The sequence below is a fragment of the Equus asinus genome, chromosome 3 (genome assembly GCF_041296235.1).
Source record: "Equus asinus isolate D_3611 breed Donkey chromosome 3, EquAss-T2T_v2, whole genome shotgun sequence".
In the NCBI taxonomy this organism is placed as follows: Eukaryota; Metazoa; Chordata; class Mammalia; order Perissodactyla; family Equidae; genus Equus; species Equus asinus.
Window position 1 is genome coordinate 33,420,948 of NC_091792.1, and position 22,281 is coordinate 33,443,228.

The window sequence follows — 22,281 nt, forward strand, 5'->3', positions numbered from 1 at the left end:
CTCTCTTGATTAGGTTGTAGGAGAGCACGTGTAACTGGAAATAATGTGAGCACGCTGGAAAATATGTCATAAATATGCTCAAATAATTAAAAGAAAACATGAACGCAATTAGAGATGAAAGATTTAAAAAAACAAATAGGATTTCTGGGCATGAAAAAGAAATCTGAAATAAGAAATTCACTAGATGAGATTAATAGTAGTTTAAACATTGCAGAAGACAGTGAATATAATGATATAGCTATAGAAACTCTGCAAAATGAAGCATAGAAAACAAAACACTCTCATCCCTCATTAAAATGAATAGAATATCAGTGGTCTGTGAGACAGTATAAAACAGAATATGTAATTAGAATCCCAGGGAAAAGGTGAATGAAAGCATTTCAAAGAATTATAGCCAAAATTTTTCCAAATTTGATGAAAACTATATACTCACAGATTCGAGATCAGTGAACTATAAGAAGGATAAACACAAAGAAATCCACACCAAGATAAGTCATAATTAAGCTGCTTAAAAAAAAAATAATGATTAAGAAAATCTTAAAAGCAGTGGTGGAGGGTTGAAGGAACACACTATATAACGAGAAACAAAATAAGAATGACAACAGACTTCACACTATGATGGGACAGTGTCTTTAAAGTGTTAAAAGAAAAAAACAAATAACCTAGAAATCTGTACCCAGTGAAATATATTTCAAAAATGAAGGCAAAATAAAGTCATTTTCAAAGAAACAAAAGCTATGAGAATTTATCACCAGCAAACCTGCACTATGAGTAACATTAAAGGAAGTTCTTCAGGAGGAAGGAAAACACCAGACAGAAAGGGAATCTATGAAAAGAAATAAAGAGCAATGGAAATGATAAATATAAAACATTTTTCACATTTTACAATTTTTCTAAAAGATAAATATTTAAATGAAAAATAATTACTATATACTGTAGGCTTTACAACAAATGTAGAAATAAATTACACAACAACAACAGCATAAAAGACAGTGTGGGAATGGAAGTAAATAGTTGTAAGATTTTTGTATTATATGTGAAATGCTATAATATCATTTGAAGGTAAAGTACGATAAGTTAAAGATGCATATTGTAAATCTTAGAGCAACCACTAACATTGTTAAAATAAACATTAAATAAATTTTTTAAAAGTATACTTAATAAGCTAATAGTAAAGATCAACAAAATTGATAAATCTCTAGCTAGTCTGACCAGGGAAACAAACAAACAAAAAGAAGACATGAATTACCAACACCAGGTATAAAAGAGAAGATATTACTACAGTTCCAACAGAAATGAAAGGTTAATAACTGAATATCAGAAATACCTTTAGGTCAACAAATCAGACAATTTAGATAAAATGGACAAATTCTTTGAGAAACACAAATTATCAAAATTGATTCAAGAAGAAATAGAAAATCAATTAAAGAAATAAGACTTTGTATGTAACAAACACTCCACACAAGAAAACTCTGGGAACAGACAGCTTCAATGTCAAATACTTCAAACATCTAAGGAAGAAATATCAATTCTAAATGAACTCTTTATAGAGGAAGAAACACTTCCCAACTCATTTTATGGGTCCAGTATTACCCAAAAATAAAAATAGACTAGGATATTATAATAAATGGAAACGATAAATCAATGTCCCTCCTGAATATAAACATAAAATTCTTCAACAAAATATTAATAACTCAAAACCAGTAGCATATAATAAAGGATTCAAAAACCAATCAATGAAATACGTCACCAAAGGCACAAAGCAACATAAAAAATAGACAAATTGGACTTTATCAAAGTTAAAAACTTGTAGAAAGGCAACCATGGGAGAAAATATTTGGAAATCACATATCTGATAAGGGATTCATATCCAGAATATATAAAGAACCCCTAAAACTCAACAACAAGAAAATAAAACAAACAAAAAAAAATTCAAAAATGGGCAAAGAACTTCAATAGCTATTTCTCCAAAGAATATATCAAATGGCCAATAAACACATGAAAAGAGGCTCAACATCACTCACTAATCATTAGAGAAATTCAAATCAAAAACATAATGAGATACCACTTTGTACCCATTAGGATGGCTATTATCAAAAATATAGAAAAAAAATGTTGGCATGGATACGGAGAAATTGGAAATCTTGTATATTGCTGGTGGCAACGTAAAATGGTGCATCTGCTATGGAAACAGTATAACGATACCTCAAAAGATTAAACATAGAATTACCACTTGATCCAGCAATTGCACTTCTGGGTATATGTATAAAAGAATCGAAAGTCAGGACTCAAATAGATATTTGTATATTCAAGTACATAGCATTACTCACAATAGCCATAAGGTGGGAACAACCCAAACGCTCATCGACAGATGAATGGATAAACAAAATGTGGTATATACATATAACAGAATGTTATTCACACTTAAAAAGGAATGAAATTCTGATACATGCTACCACATGGATGAACCTTGAAAACATTATGTACGCTAAGTTAAGCTAGACACAAAAAGACAAACATTATATGATTCCATTTATATGAGATACCTAGAACAGGTAAATACATAGAAACGGAAAAGTAGAACAGTGGTGACCAGCGGCTGGGGAAAGGAGGGGTGGGGAGTTACTGTTTAATGGGTATAGAGTTTCAGTTTGGTATGATAAAAAGCTCTGGAGATGGACAGTGGTGATAGTTGTACAACAAAGTGAATGTACTTAATGCCACTGAACTGAAGATTTAAAAATAGTAAATGTTATGTATATTTTACAATAAAAAAGCAATCAAATTCACTATCTCAACAGACTAAAAAAGAAAAATCACATGATGATATAAATAGATGCAGAAATGGCATTTGAGAAAATCCAACACCTATTCATTAAAAAAGTCTGAGCACACTTATAGAAGGGAACTTCATCAACCTGATAAGCTGAAAGGTTATATTAGTTTCTGCCTATTAAGGATGAACAATCCTCCGCAGGAAGCTGGATGTATCACCAGAGGCCTAGGATTTGAGGAAGGAATAAATGATAAAGGACCCTCATCAACAGAACTGCAGGTGAATCATCCATAGCATCAAGTGATTGCAGAAGTAGATTGTCTCAACCCACAAAAGCATCTATAAGACAGAGTCAGCTTTAAACACAGAGCCAAGTAGAGAACACCAATGCTAGACCACCAAGATAGAATTGGCAATTATGAATTTTTCTTCTCCATTCCCATACTAGCAAGCCTGGAAGCTCAGAAACTAGTAAAAAAAGATGGGAGGAAACAAATAAAAGGTAGGGAAAGAGAAGCAAACCACACCTTTCTTCTTCCACTTGCAAGAGATTCAAACTTACGGAGAGGAAGAAACTTCACAAGTCTGAGGCTTTCACTATTAGCTAGAATTACTCATTAACTTCATTATTCACTGAGACTGAATGTTTTCATTTCTAATCTGTTTTGCTATTTGAAATGCACAGAGATCAGAAGTGGGTGGAGCAAAATGGGGGGTGAGCTGACCCGGGATTCTCTCCCCTCCAAAATACAACAAAAGATTGGAAGAACTGGATTTTAGAGAATAAACATAATGCCAGCTCGTTAGAGACCTACAATACCAAGAAGGCAGAGATCATAAACCCTACTTATAGCCTCGGAGGTGCTGGAACGGTAAGAGAGAATGTAGCTCCCTCCCCTACAGTCTGCGATCGCTGTGGCGCCGGTGGGGAAGGAGTGGGGGAGGGGCCGCGTGACTGGGGGATCATCCAGGACTCCTGCCGCTGATTCAGTGGAGACCTGCTGACAGGGGGGAAAGCTTCCGTCCGCGGGGACCCCATAAATCAAGGGCCTTGGGAGACCAGAAAACAGAACTGATCTGAACCCAGACCGGCGCCTGTGAGTAACAGCCCCTACCCCCAGGCAAAGCCAGTGGGCGCAGCCATCTTGCCCCAAGGCGAGAGTTCATAACATGCGGCTCTTGACCCCCATCTAGTGGCGACAGGCTGTAACTGCAACCGAATTCTACCACCATGAGAAAAAACCGCTCCTCTACCATCCAGCAATTTATAAAAGCCCCAGACCAGAAGGAAAACAATAAAAACACAGAATTAAGTCCTGAGGACTTGGAATTAGGTAAACTAAGTGATAATGAATTCAGAGCAGCTATAATCAAAAAACTCAATGAGGTAGAGAGAAAGATAGAGAAACAAGCCGAGTTCTGGAGTTACTTCACAAAAGAGATTGAAATCATAAAGAAGAATCAAACAGAATTACTTGAGATGAAAAACACAATGGACCAGATAAAACAGAATACAGATTCCCTGAATGCCCGTGTAGACAACATAGAGGAGAAAATTAGCATAATCGAAGATAGACAGGCTGAATGGCACCAGACAGAGGAAGAAAGAGAACTAAGAATTAAAAAGAATGAGGAAAATCTCCGAGAGATAATGGATTCAATGAGGAGTAAGAACTTAAGGATCATAGGAATTCCCGAGAATATGAAAAAGGAAAATGGAGCAGAAAGGGTGCTTAACGAAATTATTGAAGAGAACTTCCCAAATCTAGGGATCAACGGAGAAATGTGTGTAGAGGAGGGTTTTAGATCTCCTAGATTTGTCAATGTAAAAAGACCTACTGCAAGGCACATAGTAGTAAAGTTGGCAAATAGGAAAGATAAGGAGAGAATACTCAGGGAAGTAAGGAAAAAAAAGAGAATAACCTATAAAGGAGCCCCTATCAGACTGTCAGCGGATTTCTCTACAGAAACCCTACAAGCTAGGAGAGAATGGAGTGATATATTCAAAGCTTTAAAGGATAAAAGTCTTCAGCCAAGAATACTCTATCCAGCAAGAATTTCCTTCAGATATGAGGGAGAAACTAAATCTTTTCCAGACAAACAAAAGTTAAGGGAATTTGTAACTAAAAGCCCTCCATTACAAGAAATCCTCAAGAAGGCTCTCATACCTGAAAAAAGAAAAAAGGGAGAAAGGGGACACAATCCACAGACTAGGGAGACCGATGGATAGAACCAGAACAGGATAGCAAATATTCAATTATAGCATTAGGGTAAAGGTAAGGAAACTACCAAAACAAGGACAATCTTAGCACTCTAACTACAAATTAATAAGACAAGTTGGAATAAAAAATGAAAATAATTATTTAGGAGGGGAAGAGCAAAGGGTCTAAATCAGTATTGGTGAAGTAGGTAAGAGACCACCAGAGAATAGACTATATTATACACGAGATTCTAAATACAAACTTCAGGGTAGACACTAAAATAAAGTACAGAACAGAGTCACAAATCATAAATAAGGAAAAATCTAAGAAACCCAGCATAAGAAATTGCAGTATTAAATGGGTAGTCTAAAGCAAACAGGAAAGGAAACACAGGAAAACAAGATAATGAGGGACAGATTAACAGCATTAAGTCCACATGCATAAATAATCACTCTCAATGTGAACGGATTGAATTCTCCAATAAAAAGACACAGAGTGGCAAAATGGATTAAAGAACAAGATCCAACAATTTGTTGCCTCCAGGAAACACACCTCAGCCCCAAGGACAGACACAGACTCGGGGTGAAGGGGTGGAGGACAATACTTCAAGCAAATAGCAAGGAAAAAAAGGCAGGTGTTGCAATTCTTATATCAGACCAAGTGGATTTCAAAATAAGACAGGTAAAGAGAGACACAGAGGGACAATATATAATGATCAAAGGGACACTTCATCAAGAAGAAATAACGCTTATAAATATCTATGCACCCAACACAGGAGCACCAAGATTCATAAAGCAACTATTAACAGACCTAAAGGAAGATGTTAAAAACAACACAATAATAGTAGGGGACCTCAACACCCCACTCACATCAATGGACAGATCATCCAGACAGAAAATCAACAAGGAATAGTGGAGCTAAATGAAAAACTAAAACAATTGGACTTAATAGACATATATAGATCACTCCACCCTGAAAGAGCTGAATACACATTCTTCTCAAGGGCACATGGAACATTCTCTAGGATAGACCATATGTTGGGAAACAAGGCAAGCCTCTACAAATTTAAAAAAATTGAAATAATAACAAGCATATTCTCAGATCATAGTGCTATAAGGCTAGAAATTAATTACAAGAAAAAAGCTGAGAAAGGCACAAAGATGTGGAGACTAAACAACACACTACTGAATAAGCAATGGATCATTGAAGAAATTAAAGAAGAAATCAAAAAATACCTGGAAACAAATGAAAATGATAGCATGCCATACCAACTCATAGGGGATACAGCAAAAGCTGTATTAAGAGGAAAATTCATCACAACACAGGCACATCTTAACAAACAAGAAAAATCCCAAATAAGCAACCTTAAAGCACACCTAACTGAACTAGAGAAAAAAGAACAAATGAAGCCCAAAGTCAGCAGAAGGAGAGAAATAATGAAAATCAGAGCAGAAATAAATACTATTGAAACAAAAAAGGCAGTAGAAAGGATCAATGATACAAAGAGCTGGTTTTTTGAGAAGATAAATAAAATTGACAAACCACTAGCCAGACTTACAAAGAAAAAAAGGGAGAAAGCTCAAATAAACAAAATCAGAAATGAGCGAGGAGAAATAACAACAGACTCTGCAGAAATACAACAGATTATAAGAGAATACTACAAAAAACTATATGCCAACAGAATGGATAACCTAGAGGAAATGGATAAATTCTTGGACTCCTACAATCTCCCAAAGCTCACTCAAGAAGAGGCAGACAATTTGAACACACCAATCACAAGGAAAGAGATTGAAAGAGCAATCAAAAACATCCCAAAGAATAAAACCCCAGGACCAGATGGCTTTCCTGGGGAATTCTACAAAACTTTCAGAGAGGATTTAATACCTATCCTTTTCAAGCTATTCCAAAAAATTAGGGAAGATGGAACACTTCCTAACACATTCTATGAGGCCAACATCACGCTGATACCAAAACCTGACAAGGACACCACAAAAAAAGAGAACTAGAGGCCAATATCACTGATGAACATAGATGCAAAAATTCTAAACAAAATATTGGCAACCAGAATTCTGCAATTCATCAAAAGAATCATACATCATGATCAGGTGGGATTCATACCAGGGACACAGGGATGGTTCAACATCCGCAAATCAATCAACGTGATACACCACATCAACAAACTGAGGAATAAAAACCACATGATCATCTCAATAGATGCAGAGAAGGCATTTGACAAGATCCAACAGCCATTTATGATAAAAACTCTGAACAAAATGGGCATAGAAGGAAACTACCTCAACATAATAAAGGCCATATACGACAAACCAATAGCCAACATCATACTCAATGGGCAAAAACTGAACGCCATCCCCCTGAAAACAGGAATGAGACAAGGATGCCCTCTATCACCACTCTTATTTAACATAGTACTGGAGGTTTTGGCCAGAGCAATCAGGCAAGAAAAAGGAATAAAAGGAGTCCAAATAGGGAGGGAAGAAGTGAAACTCTTGCTGTTTGCAGACGACATGATCTTATATATAGAAAACCCCAAAGAATCCATTGGAAAACTGTTAGAAGTAATCAACAACTACAGCAAAGTTGCAGGGTATAAAATCAATTTGCATAAATCAGTAGCATTTCTATACTCCAGTAATGAACCAACAGAAAAAGAACTCAAGAATACAATACCATTCACAATCGCAACAAAAAGAATAAAATATCTTGGGGTAAATTTAACTAAGGAAGTGAAGGACCTATATAATGAAAATTACAAGGCCTTTCTGAGAGAATTGGATGACGACATAAGGAGATGGAAAGACATTCCATGTACATGGATTGGAAGAATAAACATAGTTAAAATGTCCGTTCTACCTAAAGCAATCTACAGATTCAACGCCATCCCAATCAGAATCCCAATGACATTCTTTACAGAATTAGAACAAAGAATCCTAAAATTCATATGGGGCAACAAAAGACCCCAAATTGCTAAAGCAATCCTGAGAAAAAAGAACAAAACGGGAGGCATCACAATCCCTGACTTCAAAACATACTACAAAGCTACAGTAATCAAAACAGCATGGTACTGGTACAAAAACAGGTGCACAGATCAATGGAACAGAATTGAAAGCCCAGAAATAAAACCACACATCTATGGACAGCTTATCTTTGACAAAGGAGCTGAGGGCATACAATGGAGAAAAGAAAGTCTTTTCAACAAATGGTGCTGGGAAAAATGGAAAGCCACATGTAAAAGAATGAAAATTGACCATTCTTTTTCACCATTCACCAAAATAAACTCAAAATGGATCAAAGACCTAAAAGTGAGACCTGAAACCATAAGGCTTCTGGAAGAAAATGTAGGCGGTACATTCTTTGACATCAGTATTAAAAGGATCTTTTTGGACACCATGCCTTCTCAGAGAAGGGAAACAATAGAAAGAATAAACAAATGGGACTTCATCAGACTAAAGAGCTTCTTCAAAGCAAATGAAAACAGGATTGAAACAAAAAAACAACCCACTAACTGGGAAAAAATATTTGCAAGTCATATATCTGACAAAGGCTTAATATCCATAATATATAAAGAACTCTCACAACTCAACAACAAAACATCAAACAACCCCATCAAAAAATGGGCTGGAGACATGAACAGACATTTCTCCAAAGAAGATATATTGATGGCCAATAGGCACATGAAAAGATGCTCATCATCGCTGATCATCAGGGAAATGCAAATCAAAACTACACTAAGATATCGCCTTACACCCGTTAGAAAGACAAAAATATCTAAAACTAATAGCAACAAATGTTGGAGAGGTTGGGGAGAAAAAGGAACCCTCATACACTGCTGGTGGGAATGCAAATTGGTGCAGCCACTATGGAAAACAGTACGGAGATTCCTCAAAAAATTAAAAATAGAACTACCATACGATCCAGCCATCCCACTACTGGGTATTTATCCAAAGAGCTTGAAGTCAGCAATCCCAAAAGTCCTATGCACCCCAATGTTTATTGCAGCACTGTTTACAATAGCCAAGACGTGGAAGCAACCTAAGTGCCCATCAACAGATGAATGGATAAAGAAGATGTGGTACATATATACAATGGAATACTACTCAGCTGCAAAACAGAACAAAATCATTCCATTTGCAATAACACGGATGGACCTTGAGGGAATTATGTTAAGGGAAATAAGCCAGCGAGAGAAGGATAATCTGTGTATGACTCCACTCATATGAGGAATTTAAAAATGTGGACTAAGAACAGTTTAGTGGATACCAGGGGAAAGGTGGGGTGGGGGGTGGGGAAAAAGGGTGAAGTGGTGCACCTACAACATGACTGACAAACATTAATGTACAACTGAAATTTCACAAGATTGTAACCTATCAATAACTCAATAAAAAAAAAAAAAGAAATGCACAGAGAGAGAACTATATATATTACTCAAAAATGTAATGGCTGTCCCCACCAAGTTCTCACCCAGGGCAAGGAAAGAACTTGCCCCTGATTCAAAAGAACAACGAGGTATAAAAGTAAATGCTACTTTGTAATGGTGCACTACAAGTCTACCTTGATACATCAACAACATAAACCAACTGTTTCTAAAATCTATGCACTCACCTAGTTGAGAAATTGTGACAAGAATTAAGAGTTGCTTATTTTCTCTGCGAAAAAGAAGATCTGAGAAGTCAAATATTGTGTTTCATCTTAACAAAATATGAAGTCCAAAGTGAATCTTTTTCTAGCTTACTTGTAATATAATTTTTTTCAACACAGAAAGTCCTTTCTTTAATACATAATGTATTTATCATAACACATACGAAAATCAAATGGAAGAAAGTTGAACACTGGGCTTACATAATGGAGGTATGGAAGTTGGTTCCTAAGACCTAAAAAATTTACCCAATCCTAAATTACACCACGTGTTTTAGTTATAATCTTTGACAATAAATTCCTAACATTTCCTTTAATTTTTTTTCTTTTTTGTTCATAATTCAATGTGCAGTTGACTGCTAAAGTCCAATGAATATCTGGTTGAGGTTAATAATTTCTAATGTAGTCATAATTGTCTTAAGTTACTAAGCTTAGTACCTATTATTTCTAAAATACCTAAAATTTCTAAAAGTGCTGGCATCAGCACTTTGATTTTTCCATTTTTGCTCTACTTTTTAAAAATAAGGGAGAAATGCAATAAACTATTCAATAACTGCACAAATACTCTTTTACAAAGATGTCTAAATGCTGGAACTGTACTGCTACCATGCAATAGATCCTAGTGTTCATCTGTTAACTGATATTCTTTAAAAACCCACAACTAATCAAAAGAGATGACTGAGTAAAAAGTATAGTCTTTACAAAATTATAAAGTATAAAAGTTATGGACAGTCTACAATTTGGAGGGGAGAGGAAATTAATTTGTAGGATTTGGCTTAAGCAATTCAGTCATCCATGTGTTGGTATTTATGTGCGTATATGCTATTATTAAATGTATAAAGTACTTTTTGTTCAAAGTGTTTTAAATGATAATGGAATTTGTGGCTACAACATTCCCATTCAATTAGATTCTAGGAAATATGGATTTCTTTTTTTGAAATTTATAATTTATCTCCACCATTAAACTGTGAACCTTTCTCTTCAAAACAAAGCAAGTTAGTAGAACTTCTCAGTATTTTTCATAACATTTTTCCGTTCTTCACTATTTCAATAAATTTCTTTATGACATAAAAATCATTATGAGTGGCGTATATTTCTTATTACTATGATAAAGATGACAGTCAAGATCACATTCAATAAAACTTGCAGGAATTTTGATGGAGGCAGACCAAACACAAGTAGAAAGTTTATTCTGTTCCTGCTCAGCTTAGTATTTCAGTATTTACTCTTCTAAACTGTCAAGTAAGTACTTAAATGTTCCATATTGACATAAATCACACTCCAGGTTTTCTTTAGGAATTATTAACAAATTTCAAAACTGTTCCCAAGAGTACCACCCCTTTACAAATAGAAAATAATTCACTATATCTTTCATAAAGGCAAAAAGCTTCCCTATTTTCCATTTAATTACAGTATTATCCACTCAAAGAACATTTCATTTTCTTATGATATTTGACCCTTCCCCATCTTTGCCTTAGCATTTTTTTTCTAATTGCCAAGCTGAGATTATTTCTTTTTAGAGGGAAGTCATTTCCCTTCATTTATTTATTTAATAGATAATAGTTTCAAATTTATGCTATTCAAATTTTTATAAAGATCATTTCTTTGCAAATTTTCTGCTTGGCTGACAGAACAGTATATTCCTCTTAAGAAAAGGAGAGAAGTATCAAAGTTTTCCAAATAAAAGTGGATATTCAATGCATGAGCCCTACATGATATTTCAATTGCTAGAGTGTCTATTCTTGAGTTTAGAGATATTTAAATTATGTTGATATTCTAACATTCAAAGCTATTTCACAAAGAAGCACAGTAAACACACAGCAAAGTGAAATATAATGTACTTTAACTAGACATAATCAGAATCATAAGCCTATAGAGCTAAAAATAAGCTTAGAGAGTTGTGTGATCTAACCACCACTTGTACCAGGTAGACACCCAGGTACAAAATTTTCTTGACAGGTAACTCATTACATTATCTTCGATCAGTTCTAATTTTTAAAAGCTCTCCTTATACTAAGCCATAACTGGTCTCTGTGTAACTCTCATCTTTTGGACAAAGCTTTTTCTTATGAGGTCACACAAAAGAAATCTAATCTTCCACAAAGTGGAAATCCTTCAAATCCAACTTTTTTATTACGTGGTTTAGTTTCAACTCCCTAATCATTCTACACACTTTCTTCTGAGCACACTCTAGCTTTCTTTATCAGTGTTAGAGGGGCAAGTCAAAAGGAACACACACCAGGAGGTCTTCCTAGGCACTATGCTTCTGTTACTGCATCCTAAGATCATATTAGCTCTTGTGGCAGCCACATCACACTGCTAACTGAGATTAAACTTAACTGTCAATTAAAATTACTAAGCACTTCGCACTTCTTAGTTTGTGTTCCTTTCACATTTTGAGGTGCGTTTTTTTTGGGGGGGGCAAGGGGATGCAAATTAAATGTAGAATTATAGCTTAACATTATATTTCACCTATTTGGAATATAATAGTTTATTAGCCACTAATACAAGAACTAGTATCTAATGTTTTGATTTTAGAAACCATTTTAAGAAATACAATAAAACTTTTATTTAAAAAGAACTTCAGTGCTTTCCCTTTCTGAAATAGCTTTCCTAAAGCTATTAGAAGAGACCAAGCAAGACAGGCACCTGCACAAAAAGGGGATACTGGAGCCTGTTCAGAGCGAAGAGTGCGTTCACACGAGGGAGGGGGAGCAGCGTAGTACAGTGTCAGAGCCCACGTGAACTGAGCAGAGATTCTGAAGAAGAGAGCAGTCAAGTATGAGTGTCAGAGCCCAAGTGGGGCGATGAGGGCATGCACACCACGAAGTGGCCCAATGCAGAGTGTAAGAGCCTGTGGGAGGTGAGAAGTCATCCATGTTGTGGGGCAGCCTATCGTGGAGTGTCAGACCCCGAAGAGGGAAAGAGAGTATCCATATCAGGCAGTGAGGTTCTGGAGCCAAGAGAGTGAAGAAGGTGGGCTGGCATGCAGCATCAGAGCCCAAGCGGGCTGAGGAGAACATCTACACGAGGGAGTAACCGATGTAAGGTGTAAGAGCCTGGGCCAGGTGGAGGGTATCTATAAGTGGGGAGGAGCAGAGAGAGCGAAATGACAACAGCACAGGGCAAGTTGAGAGCATAGGTGGCATGAAGGGGCATCTGTGTGGGGGAGGGAATAATGAGAAAACTGGAAAACTGGTTACCATACAGCAGATTAATGAAATAATACAATAGGAAGGACAGGAGAACCAGGTTCTCATTATTGAAAAAGGAACTTAAGAGGAATAGAAAGGGAGAAAACTAGAATAAACCCTGTTTATTCTTGATTGGAATTGGAATTGGAAGTGTTGGTATGAATTTATGGTGTTCTATGTGTGTGTGTGTGTGTGTAGGTAGACAGAGAAATAAATACAGATGTAAATATGTTTATGCATGTATATGTGTTACATACATATATTCCCTTACTCTGTCCACTGAGAAGGCTCAGGAACAGCAACTCCAATAATTACCATGAGCCCATCCAACACCAGATGTGGTTTCTAAGTACTATTCTCTACTAAAATACACCAGATCTCCTTGGAGAAATGGCTGATTCCAGGACTGGGGCAGGGAATCTTTGTGCCAGAACATAAGAAAGTGCTCAAGTAATCACGCGGACATGTCAAAAAGCAGTAAGTCAACTTGAGGGAAAAAGAAATGAAAGGTATCCAAATTGGAAAGGAAGAAGTGAAACTCACACTGTGGATGACACGATTCTATATATAGAAAACCCTAAAGAATCCACCAGAATACTATCAGAAATAATCAACAACTACAGCAAAGTTGCAGGATACAAAACCAACTTACAAAAATCAGTTGCATTTCTGTACACTAATAACTAGCAGAAGGAGAAGTTAAAAATAGAATCCAATTTATAAGCACAACAAAAAGAATAAAATACCTAGGAATACAGTTAACCAAGGTGAAAGACCTATACACTGAAAACTATAAGAAATTATAGAAAGAAATTGAAGACGACATAAAGAAATGGAAAGATATCCCATGCACATGATTGGAAAGAATAAACATAGTTAAAATGTCCATATTACTTGAAGCAATCCTCAGATTCAATGCAATCTCAATCAGAATCCCAATGACATTCTTCATGGAAACAGAAAAAAGAATCCTAAAACTTATACGGAACAACAAAAGACCTCAAATAGCCAAAGCAATCCTAAGGAAAAAAAGAACAAAGCTGAAGGTATCATACTCCCTGACTTCAAAATATACTATAAAGCTATAGTAATCAAACCAGCATAGTACTGGCACAAAAACAGACACAGAGATCAATGGAATAGAATTGAAAGCCCAGAAATAAAACCACATATCTATGGATAGCTAATCTTTGACAAAGGAGCCAAGAACATACAATGGTGAAAGGAAAGTCTCTTCAGTAAATGGTATTGGGAAAACTGAACAGCCACGTGCAAAAGAATAAATGTAGACTATTATCTTATGCCATACACAAAAATTAACCCAAAATGGATTAACGAGTTGAATGTAAGACGTGAAACCATAAAAATCCTAGAAGAAAATACAAGCAGTACAGTCTTTGACATTGGTCTTAGCAGCATCTTTTTGAATGCCATGTCTACTCAAACAAGGGAAACAAAAGAAATAATAATAAAAAAAGGGACTACATCACACTAAAAAGCTTCTGCAAGGCAAAGGAAACCATGAGTAAAACGAAAAGCAACCCGTCAACTGGGAGAAAATATTTGCAAATTATACATCCAACAAGGGGTTAATTTCCAAAATATATAAAGAACTCATACAATTCAACAACAAAAAAACAAACAACCCAATCAAAAAATGGGCAGAGGATGTGAACAGACATTTTACCAAAGAAGATTTACTTATGGCCAACAGGCACATGAAAAGATGTTCAACATCACTAATTATTAGGGAAACGAAAATCAAAACTACAATGAGATATCACCTTACACCTATCACAATGGCCATAATTACTAAGACAAAAAATAACAAATGTTGGTGAGGATGTGGAGAAAAGGGAACCCTCATACTCTGCTGGTGGGAATGCAAACTTGCACAGCCACTATGGAAAACAGTATGGAAATTTCTCAAAATATTAAGAATAGAAGTACCATATGATCCAGCTATCCCACTAATGCGTATTTATCCAAAGAACTTGAAATCAACAATTCAAAGAGATTCATGCACCCCTATGTTCACTGCAGCATTATTCACAACAGCCAAGACATGGAAGCAACGCAAGCGCCAAGCAGCTGATGAATGGATAAAGAAGATGTAGTATATATATATACATGTATATATATATACATACACCATATACATACAATGGAATACTACTCAGCCATAAAAAAAGACAAAATCGTCCCATTTGCAACAACATGGATGGACCTTGAGGGCATGATGTTAAACAAAATAAGCAAGACAGAGAAAGACAAACACTGCATGATTTCACTTATACGTGGAAGATAAACAAACACATGGATAAAGAGAACAGATCAGTGGTTACCAGAGGGGAAGTGGCAGGTAGGCAAAAGGGGTAAAGGGACACACATGTATGGTGACAGACAAAAACTAGACTATTGGTGGTGAGCATGATGCAGTCTATACAGAAACTGGTATATAATAATGTACATCAGAAATTACACAATGTTATAAACCATTAAGACCTCAATAAAAAAATTGAAAAAAAAAAAAAGTAATAGTTGACTTGAGGGGACTCCCACTGGCCAAATCTGGAACAATTTGAACATTGACACAAATAATGATAATAACAGATTTTAAGCCATTGAGTAAAACAGGAAACTCCAAGTTCATACTGATCTTAATAATTTTGAATAACATGAAAGTAACTTTCCAGCCAAAGCTTGGCAGAGACCACCTTAATCATGTGATAGAAGTATAAACATCATCAGTAATGGGACAAAATCAAAATCATGTACCACTCTTGATAGGATGCAGTGAAAAAAGGATATAGCATCACTTCTGTGCTATTTTTCTCAAAGATCTATGACCTGAAGAAAGACTGAAGAAACTCAAATTAAGGGACATTCTTTGAAATAATGGGCCTATAATCTGCGAAAGTGCCAAGATTATGACAGTCAAGGAAAGAGTGAAGAAATGGTCCAGATTAAAGGAGAGTAAAGAGAAGTGACAACTAAATTCAACCTGTGATTCAACTTTATTGGAACAATTAGTAGAATTGAATGAGGTTGTAGAATTAAACGATAATAATGTACCAATGTTAATTTCCTAAGGATGTATTGTGGTTACGTAGGAGAATGTCCTTGTTTATAAGGATGACATACAAAAGTATTCTGGAGAGATGAAACATCATATTGGCAACTTATTCTGAAATGATTCAGAAAAAAGTTGTACTTTACTTGAAACTTTCCTGTAAGTATGAGATTATTTTAAAATTCTTAATGAATTCCCTTTTTTAAAAACACTTGTTTAAAAATGTGTTCCTCAAGACACAGGGATGGTTCAACATCCGCAAGTCAATCAACGTGATTCACTAGATTAAGAAAATGAGAAACAAAAACCACGTGATCATCTCAATAGATGCAGAGAAAGCATTTGACAAGATCCAACATCAATTTATGATAAAAACCCTCAATAAAATAGGTATAGAAGGAAAGTACCTCAACATAATAAAGGCCATACATGACAAACCCACAGCCAACATCATACTCAATGGACAAAAACTGAAAGCCATCCCTCTCAGAACACGAACAAGACAAGGGTGCCCACTTTCACCACTCTTATTCAACATAGTACTGGAGGTTTTGGCCAGAGCAATTCGGCAGGGAAAAGAAATAAAAGAAATCCAAATAGACAATGAAGAAGTAAAACTCTCGCTGTTTGCAAACGACATGATCTTATATATAGAAAACCCCAAAGAATCCATTGGAAAACTGTTAGAAGTAATCAACAACTACAGCAAAGTTGCAGGGTATAAAATCAACATACATAAATCAGTAGCATTTCTATATGCTAACAATGAACTAACAGAAAAAGATCTCAAGAACTCAATCCCATTCATGATCACAACAAAAAGAATAAAATACCTTGGGATAAATTTAATCAAGAAAGTGAAAGATCTATACGACGAAAACTACAAGACCTTCTTGAAAGAAATCGACGACGACATAAAGAGATGGAAAGACATTCCATGCACATGGATTGGAAGAATAAACATAGTTAAAATGTCCATACTACCCAAAGCAATCTACAGATTCAACGCCATCCCAATCAGAATTCCAATGTCATTCTTTACAGAAATGGAACAAAGAATCCTAAAATTCATATGGGGCAACAAAAGACCCCAAATTGCTAAAGCAATCCTGAGAAAGAAGAACAAAACGGGAGGCATCACAATCCCTGACTTCAAAACATACTACAAAGCTACAGTAATCAAAACAGCATGGTACTGGTACAAAAACAGGTGCACAGATCAATGGAACAGAATTGAAAGCCCAGAAATAAAACCACACATCTATGGACAGCTAATCTTTGACAAAGGAGCTGAGGGCCTACAATGGAGGAAAGAAAGTCTCTTCAACAAATGGTGTTGGGAAAACTGGACAGCCACATGTAAAAGAATGAAAATCAACCATTCTTTTTCACCATTTACTAAAATAAACTCAAAATGGGTCAAAGACCTAAAGATTAGGCCTGAAACAATAAGTCTTCTAGAAGAGAATATCGGTAGTACACTCTTTGACATCAGCTTCAAAAGAATCTTTTCAGACACCATAACCCCTCACATGAGGGAAACAATAGAAAGAATAAACAAATGGGACTTCATCAGACTAAAGAGCTTCTTCAAGGCAAGGGAAAACAGGATTGAAAGAAAAAAACGGCCCACTAATTGGGAAAAAATATTCACAAGTTATTTATCTGACAAAGGGTTAATCTCCATAATATACAAAGAACTCACACAACTCAACAATAAAAAATCAAACAACCCAATTACAAAATGGGCAAGGGACATGAACAGACATTTCTCCAAAGAAGATATACGGATGGCCAATAGACACATGAAAAGATGCTCATCATCACTAATCATCAGGGAAATGCAAATCAAAACCACACTAAGATATCAATAAAATCTTTAAAAGAAAAAAAAAAGGGGCTGGCCCCGTGGCCGAGTGGTTAAGTTCGCGCGCTCTGCAGCAGGCGGCCCCGTGTTTCGTTGGTTCGGATCCTGGGCGCGGACATGGCACTGCTCATCAGACCACACTGAGGCGGCGTCCCACGTGCCACAACTAGAAGAACCCACAACGAAGAATACACAACTATGTACCGGGGGGGCTTTGGGGAGAAAAAGGAAAAAATAAAATCTTTAAAAAAAAAAAAACTACACTAAGATATCACCTTATACCTGTTAGAATGGCAAAAATATCCAAAACCAAGAGTGACAAATGTTGGAGAGGCTGTGGAGAAAAGGGAACCCTCATACACTGTTGGTGGGAATGCAAACTGGTGCAGCCACTATGGAAAACATTATGGAGATTCCTCAAAAAGTTAAGAATAGAAATACCTTATGACTCAGCCATCCCACTACTGGGTATCTATCCTAAGAACCTGAAATCAGCAATTCCAAAAGTTCCATGCACCCCTATGTTCATCACAGCATTATTCACAATAGCCAAGTAATGGAACCAACCTAAGTGCCCAGCAACTGATGACTGGATAAAGAAGATGTGGTATATATATACAATGGAATACTACTCAGCCATAAAAAAGGACAAAGTCGTCCCATTCACAACAACATGGATAGACCTTGAGGGTATTATGTTGAGTGAAATAAGCCAGAGAAAGACGAACTCTGTATGACTCCACTCATAGGTGGTAGTTAACATATGGACAAAGAGAACTGATCGGTGGTTGCCAGGGGAAAGGGGGGTGGGGGGAGGGCACTAGGGGTGAAGTGGCGTACCTACAACATGACTAACAATGATGTACAACTGTAATTTCACAAGGATGTTAACTTTCATAACCTTAATTAAAAAAAAAAAAGAACTGAAAAAAAAAAATGTCTTCCTCAAAGTCCTGGGTTTCCCTAGTGAGGGCAGGGGCTGAGTTAAGTGGGGAGGGCCTTGAGTTTCTGACTGTTTTAATAAGAATAACTACATCTTTGCTGAGAAGCAGCTGAGTACTGACTAGAAACCATTTGTGAAGTCAAGCCTTCTAGATCAAATGCAGGCTCTATACCACAATGTATGATCTTAGTAAGTTATTTAATCTTTCTAAATTTTAGTTTCTTCATCAGTAAAATGAGAAAAATTATAGTACCTACATCTTACAAAACTGTTTTGAGGATTATTAAGAAATGATATATATTAATAACTATTAAATATTAAATTTAAACTCTTAAAGAGATAATACAGTACCTAACGCTTAATAAGTGCTCAATAAATGTGACCTATTTTTACTATTATTTGTTCAGTACATTGGCCTTCTGTATAAAATTGTATTTGCTAAAAAAACCCTGCTATTCCAATATAATACAATTGAATTAGGACACTCATTATACAACTTTTAAGTGATAGCCTCTGTTGTCACAGAGAAGAAATTTATCCTAGGCTACACAGCATAATGCTTAAAAGCACAGGCTCTCAGGTCAGAGTGCTTATGTTCAAATTGCAATTCTGCCACTCACTTGCTGTGTGTAATCCTCTGCTTCTGAGACTACAATATAAGGATAAAAATAGCTGTTAACGGTTAAATGAAATAAATGGGTAAGGTATTTAGCAAAGCATCTGGTATTTTAAGTCTTTAAAAAAAAAAACAGCTGCTATTTTTATTTCTGGTGCCTACATACTTAAGATTCTAAGACAGGAGTTGGCATACTACAGCCCACTGGCTGAACCCTGCCCACCACCTACTTTTGTAAGATAAAAGTTAATTAGAACAGCTAAATGCAGTCATTACGCATTGCCTACGCGTGCTTTTATGCTATGACGGCATAGCTACGTAGTCGCAAGAGAGACCAGATAGTTCATAAGACCTAAAATGTTTACTATTTGGCTTTTTCACGAGAAATTTGTTGATTTCTACCCTAGGACAACAAAAACAAACTAAAAATACAATGCTATAGAATGTTAAAATAGATGATATAAATGGAGCAAAACAACTGAGTTAACTGGTTTCCACCTATGTCAATAAATTTAAAGCAGTTGACAAACATACGGCTGTTTTCCTTTCCCCCGAAAATGAATAAGCATTTTCAAACTGAAAACATCTTTAGAGGTTCTAAGTTAAAATATTTTTTTTCCAAATGGAATTACAAATTTGAGAACTTACGTGAAGAGTCTACAGCTAAAGAACGTACTATCATCACTCCAAGTGTACTAAATGCAATACATTAAGGTATCACATTGGGTCATAAGCAAAGCATATTTTTCTGAAATAAATCACTGAGAAACATCTATGTAAAAGGAACTGTGTAAGGAATCATAAAGAATTCATAAAGGATAAGACAGTAAACTTAAAACATTTACAGTCTAGTTGAGCAGAAAAACAATCTCTAAGGCTGATAAAAAGCAGAATTAAGAGCATTTCACTATAATTTCCATACTCTTTAAATTTTATGTAAATAAAATAGATTTATTTATCCTCTTATAACCTACACAAATTGAAAAATTCAAAAATGTATTACCTGAATTGGATATTCACTAAATGAGGCTGGGAGCCATCTGATTGCCAATAAGTTTCTAGATTGTCATCTCGTAACTGATCCACACCAAATCCTAAAAACACCACAAGTGATGATAAATTCTCATGAAAAAGAAAGAGCTATATATTCAAAATATAAAATTACCATATATATTTGTCCAGAAAGAGCTATATACTCAAAATATAAAATTACTATATATATTTGTCCAGAAAGTCTGATATAAAAGATGGTCAGTACTATAAAACTTAAATTAACCAGGGGCCAGCCCCATAGCCAAGCGGTTAAGTTTGTGTGCGATATTTGGGCGGCCCAGGGTTTCCCTGGTTTGGATCCTGGGCACGGACCTAGCACCACTCATCAAGCCATGCTGAGGTGGCATCCCACATAGCATAGCCAGAAGGACCTACAACTAGAATATACAACTATGTACTGCGGGGCTTTGGAGAGAAGAAGAAGAAAAAAAAAAGATTGGCAACAGACGTTAGCTGAGGTGCCAATCTTTAAATTAATCAGAATTCTTCCATCCTCTTAATCAGACTTCAATTCTCAGAAGAAATATCACTTGCACACACTAAATCTTACATTAGGACCAAGTTTTCTTGGTTGTTGGCTTTAATTTTTGAAGAATATCTTCTAAATATACTCTAAAGTCAGTATGTATTTAAACCCAATTTCTTACAATTTCTAAAAATGAATGATCCCTATGTCCTGCAAAATCCTCAAAAATAAACCAGATGTATTAAGTTCAACATGCCATACTTATTTTGACAAGAAAAAGGACAACTTAGAAATACTTTCAAGTCATATACATTTTGAAACCAAGTGTTTCTCATTAACATCCTGATAAATCAAAAATTAAATTTACCCAGAATCCCATATCACCTAGCCATTCCAGATAACTGAAGTAAAACTATCCTGTATTGTTTTTTCCTGATTAAAACCATAATAATTCATACAAATTATAAATATAACTTAACAGTATAGATTTTTCAAAAAAATTTAAGGGAGAGATTTGATTTACACTTTATTTTCTGAGTAGTATATTCATTACAGATCAAATTCAAAAGCACAAAATGAGGGTGGTAAAAAGTCTCTATCCCTCCACCACCTAGTTCCCCTCTCCAAATATAATCAATGTTGTCAGTTTCTTACACACCCTTTCAGACACTAGACACATATACAAGCAAATACATACATATATATTCTTTCTTCCCCTCTACACAAATGATGGTGTACTATATATAGTTCTAGATTTTGCAGGTTTTTTCTTTTCACTTAACATGTGGAAGATTATTCCATATCAATAAATTAATAATAACACTAATATCACATTTACTATGTGCCAGTCACATTCTAAGCATTTTACATACATTAAACCATGTAATATTTATTAAGTCATATAATAGCTCAGTTAACCTAAATATCTTCCACATTTTTTAAAGATTATTCAGTATCCCATCGTCTGCAAATATCAGAATTATATAATCAAACCCCTATAGGACATTTAGGTTGTTTCCACTGTTTTCCTTTTACAAACAATATTGCAATAAACATCTACCTATCTATAATCCTTAAGCGCATGTTAGCATTTCTGGAGGACAGAGTTCTAGGAATAGAATCCTGGGTCATTTGAATCTTTCATTTGATAAATATTGCCAAATTCTCCGCCGAAATGCCTCTTCACCAATAATGTACAAGAACACCTATCCCTCTAATGTGGCTCGCAAAAATTGAGATGTTCTGAAATCTTTATACTAGATTTTGAAGACTTACTATTAAAAAATCAAATATCTATTTAATAAGTTTTTATATTGATTATATGTTGAAATCATATTTGGAACATAAAGAGGCAAATAAAATAAATTATTAAAATTAATTATACCTGTTTCTTTTTACTTTTTAAATATGGATACTAGATAACTTTAAATTACATATGT

The 22,281-nt window shown here is 35.4% G+C and overlaps 1 protein-coding gene across 3 annotated transcripts in view; it reads right to left on the bottom strand.

Moving 5' to 3' along the window:
* Positions 1-22,281, bottom strand: part of ANAPC10 (anaphase promoting complex subunit 10) — a 147,365-nt gene that overhangs the window by 111,622 nt on the left and 13,462 nt on the right. For all 3 annotated transcript variants that reach the window (XM_044767191.2, XM_014838114.3, XM_044767189.2), the window contains exon 3: positions 20,327-20,417. In XM_044767191.2, coding sequence (XP_044623126.1) covers positions 20,327-20,417 — 91 coding nt within the window. The remainder of the gene's footprint in view (positions 1-20,326; positions 20,418-22,281) is intronic.